The sequence below is a fragment of the Bos mutus genome, unplaced genomic scaffold (genome assembly GCF_027580195.1).
Source record: "Bos mutus isolate GX-2022 unplaced genomic scaffold, NWIPB_WYAK_1.1 CTG405, whole genome shotgun sequence".
In the NCBI taxonomy this organism is placed as follows: Eukaryota; Metazoa; Chordata; class Mammalia; order Artiodactyla; family Bovidae; genus Bos; species Bos mutus.
The window spans coordinates 5,408-11,140 of record NW_027219891.1 but is presented as its reverse complement, the minus strand read 5'-3'; the positions used below and the strand labels follow the sequence as shown (position 1 = coordinate 11,140).

General features: G+C 35.5%; 1 protein-coding gene across 1 annotated transcript; it reads right to left on the bottom strand.

The window, feature by feature from the left end:
* Positions 1–439: 439 nt before the first annotated feature.
* On the bottom strand, positions 440–2,222 carry LOC102279633 (olfactory receptor 5D13-like; the record flags this gene model as incomplete). The annotated part of the gene is given in 3 exon segments (XM_070366986.1): positions 440–1,159; positions 1,455–1,643; positions 1,646–2,222. Coding segments are annotated over 3 exon segments (951 nt in total), but the record flags the coding sequence as incomplete, so codon positions are not given.
* Positions 2,223–5,733: the final 3,511 nt, after the last annotated feature.

The window sequence follows — 5,733 nt, the reverse complement described above, 5'->3', positions numbered from 1 at the left end:
CCAACATAAGAATGGTCCAAGGAGGATGATTTACATACAGGTCTGTAGAGTGAAGATTAGTTGGTCCATTAGCTCAGCCCTGAAGCTCAAGTGACCTGCCTCATATCAGCAGAGCTGCCTCAGTAAAGTCACTATTTCAAAAATAGCTGTTGTTGCAACCTACTGGAGTTCATAAATGTTTCTTTTTTCATGAATAAATAGCTAATGCTTTACTGAAATCTGTACACTAAATCATAATTAATTTGTTGGTTGTTATACTATCATGGGAGAACTGGTTTAAAGATACTGTAACTTAAATTGAATTGAAAATTACCTAAGTAAAATTTCTAGTAAAAGAGATAGATAAATACATTTTAAAATGTACAACCACAATGATGTACATGGAAAAACTTAAGTGATAGGTATACACTATATCTCCAACATTTGTATCATTTTCTTGCACTAGCACATAGAGAATAATTTATATCTGGTTATATTAGCAATTATATTTAAACTATACCATATTATGAACTATTTAAGTTAGATATATTTCAAATTTGTCTTTGTTTGCCTGGGAATCTTCCAAAGCCAAAATGTTTCTTATGGAATTAATAAAGTCTTAAGATACTTAGAGTTTTATGCTGAGCAGCTTTCAATGTACTACTTTTACATTAAGATGTAAACTTCCTTACTGTAGGCTATAACTCTTCAGATCCTTTTAAAAGTCCTGCAGTTCACATGACTTGAATTAAACTGAAATTTAACCAGGACAAATACAAGGTCAGATATTATACACACAAAAAATTACAATTCAATGTTTGTATCAAACTTTTAGTTGAAGTAGTCTTTTATTTCTATTTTTATTTGTAATTTTAAAGTTACTTTAATAAAATAAAAGAGTGAACAGAAATTGGCCTGTCAATTGCAAGGTTAAAATAGGTTCATGATTCTATTTGCTATTGAGAAACTCTTACTCTCAAAAAATCTTTCTAGCTTTACATTTTATCACAGAACAATTTAATGTTGATTAATTTCTTCACTGACTTTTTCACATCTTTGTTCCTGAGGCTGTAGATCACTGGGTTCAGCATGGGGATGACCACTGTGTAAAAGACAGAGGCCACCTTGACCATGAGCAATGAACTTCTGGAGTTAGGAACACAATAGAGGAAAAGGATGGAGAAGGCAATGGCACCCCACTCCAGTACTCTTGCCTGGAAAATCTCATGGATGGAGGAGCCTGGTGGGCTGCAGTCCATGGGGTCGCTAAGAGTTGGACACGACTGAGCGACTTCACTTTCACTTTTCACTTTCATGTATTGGAGAAGGAAATGGCAACTCACTCCAGTGTTCTTGCCTGGAGAATCCCAGGGACGGCGGAGCCTGGTGGGCTGCATAGTCCAGTCTATGGGGTCGCATAGAGTCGGACACGACTGAAGCGACTTAGCAGCAGCAGCAGCAGAGGAAAAGGATGGTCCCATGGAAGATGGTAATGGTGGTCAGGTGGGAGGCACAGGTGGAGAAGACTTTGTGGCACCCCCCAGTCGAAAGCATCCTTAAGACAGTGATAAAAATGAAAACATAGGAGGTGCAAATAATCATCAGGCTGCTTACTTCATTGAATGTGGCAGAGACTAAAATGATTTCCTGGTTAATGTAGGGTCAGAGCAGGAAACAGCAACAATGGCTGCGTGCTCACAGACAAAGTTATTTATGAACTTAGTCCCACAAAAGGATAACGTTGATAAAACGTATGTGTATATTAAGGAACAGGCTATACTCCAAGAGTATAATGCAGACAACCACAAGGAACAAAGCTTCTGGGACATCACAACAGCATAGAGAAGAGGGTTACAAATGGCCACGAATCGGTCATATGCCATCACTGCCAACAGGAATGTCTCTGTCACCACAAATATGCAGACAAAGAAGAATTGTATGAGGCATCCTGTGAAGGAGATGGTTCTGTCTTCCACAACCAAGTTTTCTAGTAGCATGGGTGTAACTACTGTCGAGTAACAGGAATCAACGAAGGATAAATGGCTGAGAAAGAAGTACCTGGGCATGTGGAGCCTGGAACTGGACTTCATGATCAGGATCATGCCCAGGTTCCCCAGCAGAGTGACTGTGTAGATGGTCAGGAAGACCAGGAACTGGGGCAGCTGGAGCTGAGGATATTCTGAGAAGCCCAAGAGAATGAAAGTGACCTTAGCACTCTGGTTTGCTTGGTTCCTGTGGACAAAGTATCAATGTTGATCCAGAAGAGTAAAAACTAAACTTTGAAATAGGGAGAGAATAGAAAATGTGTTGCGAAGCTCACTGGGTCTCTGTTTACAGTGTTTCTATGCTAATGTTCACTTGTATGTCAATTATACAGCCAATAATAATTTTCATTGTGTATGATCTTCAGAAACAAAGAACTAAAACAGATTAGTCTTGCTTTATTTCAAATAATAAAACTCATTATTATCAGCTGCTTTCAGGAGACATTGTCTTTGCGTGACTCTGAGCTGTGTGAAAACACCTGATATATACAATCCAATTACATGTATTGGAGAAAAACATGTCTTTAGGTTCCACAGTTTCTTACCTGCCTCACCTCCTGAGCTATGAGACAATTAACTTATATGCTAATTTGTATAATGGTAACATCTCTGCAAAACAGTTAATATAATATTTTCTTGGTTGTTGTATCTCCTTTCAATTCCTTTCTTATTCCTAGTTATTCCAAATTCTCAACCCATTCTGGAGCTATGCTATAAGACATACTAAACTTTTTCACTTATCTTGAATTAATTTTGAAAATGTTTAAATGTATTCTTCATAGCCAATTGTATTATTCATCAGAAGTTTCAAAACAAAATATGAGCTATGCTTCCTGTGATAATAGTTGAAACAATATTGAACAGAAAACTCATTTTTTTCCATTGTAGCAGATTTTGGAGTTTGGGTGACAAAAATAAGAACTGTGAAAGTACTGGAGAAAGCATATAGGCTTCAGAATGGATCAAATATATACTCTGCCATTTTGAATTAAGTTTTTAGTTCTTCCAAAGAAAAGTGGCTGGAAAACACCTATTTCAAATGGGACACCAGAATATTTCTTGATTATTACTGATCACAATAATCAGTAACTTTTCCTCTATAGTAAGATAAGAATAGTAATATAAATTTTAAATCACTAGATTGGAACTAGATACTTCAATAATGAATTCAAATGCTGTAAGACATGGTAGAACAGATATTTACCTTTTTATATATCAGAATTATGAATAATTGTTATGATTTCAAACACCTGATATGTTTGTGAAAACAAGCATGGACATCTATCAACTGGTGGACACATTGGGGAAGACAATGCAGAAATCCCTTCTTCTGGAAGCCACACAATAGAAACACTGTAGAATTTCATTAGAACACTTGGTTTAAGATGCACCTTTCCTTATTTTCCTCTAGGTTTTCTCACCACACTATAGCTTTCTCTGATTCCCACATGATGAACTTGTAAGAAAGATACCTTCCAAGGACCATGTCCACAACAGACCCTCTGTAACAATACTTTGTAAGGTCTCAGCACTGCAAAGATTGATTATGACTATTATTCCAGCCACATTCCTTCAATTTAAAATGCTCTGTGCAAGATTATGAGAATAATTTTCCATGATTGTTTAATATAACAGTGACTTTAAGATTCCAAATAAATGTTAATAGCAAATGTATAACATTAACATTATTCAGTATGACTTTTCCAAAAACTGCTTGGATCTATAAATTCAACCTCATTATCACTTAATACATCCTTCTTAGTGAAGGTGGATTTATCAACCTCTGCTATATAGTACATGCCTATTTCTTTATAATTTATTTCCCCATTTTATTCTTTCTTATGATGTTTGCTTTATTTTACCACCTTCTTTTATAGACATGACTCATTGTTTCATCCCCTCTGTATACAGACAAACTTGCATATTTATCACTCACAATTACTGTAGGTTATGAGTGCTGGAATTATGCTCCTGTGGTGTTGGAGAAGACTCTTGAGAGTCCCTTGGATTTCCATTCTGAAAGATATTTCTTTGGAAGGAATGATGCTAAAGCTGAAATTCTGTCACCTTTATTGACTCATTGGAAAAGACTATGCTGGGAGGGAGGAGAAGGGGACGACAGAGGATGAGATGGCTGGATGGCATCACTGACTCGATGGACGTGAGTCTGGGTGAACTCCGGGAGTTGGTGATGGACAGGGAGGCCTGGGGTGCTGAGATTCATGGGGTTGCAAACAGTCGGACACGACTGAGCGACTGATCTGATCTGATCTGATATCCCTATTATTTATAAATATGGCTGTTACTGTCACTTTATTTCTAGAAAATTACAGGAAAATCTTGAAGACAAGGCCCACTTTGTGGGCCTTCTTTTATTCTCCATTTCTGACTTTATGGTTGATACCCAGTGAGAAAACTAGGATACAAATTATTTGAAAGAAAGAATTGGAATATAACTCCATAAACCTTCTCAGCCAAAACGTGGTTCTTTGTGCACACCTTGTTCTACACATGTGTCTGTCTCCTACAAAGATTACTGGATCTTTGTATTTTCTTTTTTAAGTAAAACAAAAGAGACATGAGTCAACTCACCCAAATACAGAAGAACTTGAATGAGTCATTTAGTGAAGAACTCTTTGCTAAGATTAATGAACTCCAGCAATGCTGCTGCTTAGGACTTAATAGAAACACACCTGAAAAGGGTAGTAAAAGTGCCCAGTATTTTTCATTAATTATTTCATACTTTATGATTTTCCAACCTGTTAAGAAAACTCAGAGATACCAAAGATAAGATCAAGCCTGAAAAGTAAATCCTGGCACCAAACTTTATCACAAATATATGCCATCATGACCTTAGGCATGTGAAAACTAGAGAATATAACTGAGGTACTGCCTTGATGACTGCAATTCAACTAATTACATTTTAACTCTGAACTCTGTCCCAGGTGGTATATTGATTGTATATTATTTCCCTAAAGCCTTGGGGCATTTGTATTATCAACTTTACTCATTTAATCTTAAAAAAAAAAAAACACCATTAAAAAAATCTATGTGGATATAAAATACATAAATCCACAAGGGGAAATTATACAATACCAATAGATTTATCTTTTATTAATCCATATTTAATTTTTAAAATTTTCTTATGAAGGTATATATATATATTCTTATGTTTCTAAACATATGGCTGCTAAATTATAATTATACTGTTTATACTTTACAATATTTACTATTTATACTTTACAAAATTTGTACTATAAACTTTATTTTATATTTACACTATTGATTCTATTGATAGAAAACAGATTCCATTGGCTTTTCAAATATAGAATGTTCTCAGATGTTTATATTTATTACTGAATCTAAAAAGAAATTTTGGATGATATGTTTTCTAAAAATATCTGTTTATGAAAAGGATGATATTTTCACTAATTTTGGTAACTACCCAACTTGGCTTTAAGGACACAGGTTAAAAATAATAATAACTTGATGCAGAAGGAGCTGAAGTGCAAGCAGTGAAAGATTTTACTTTCTTAGGCTCCAAAATCATTGCTTTATGGTGACTGCACCCATGAAATTAAAATGCACTTGCTCCGTGGGAGGAAAGTTATGACAAAACTAGGCAGCACATTCAAAACCAGAAACATCACTTTGCCAACAAAAGTCCATATAGTCAAAACCATGGTGTTTCCAGTAGTCAGGTATGGAT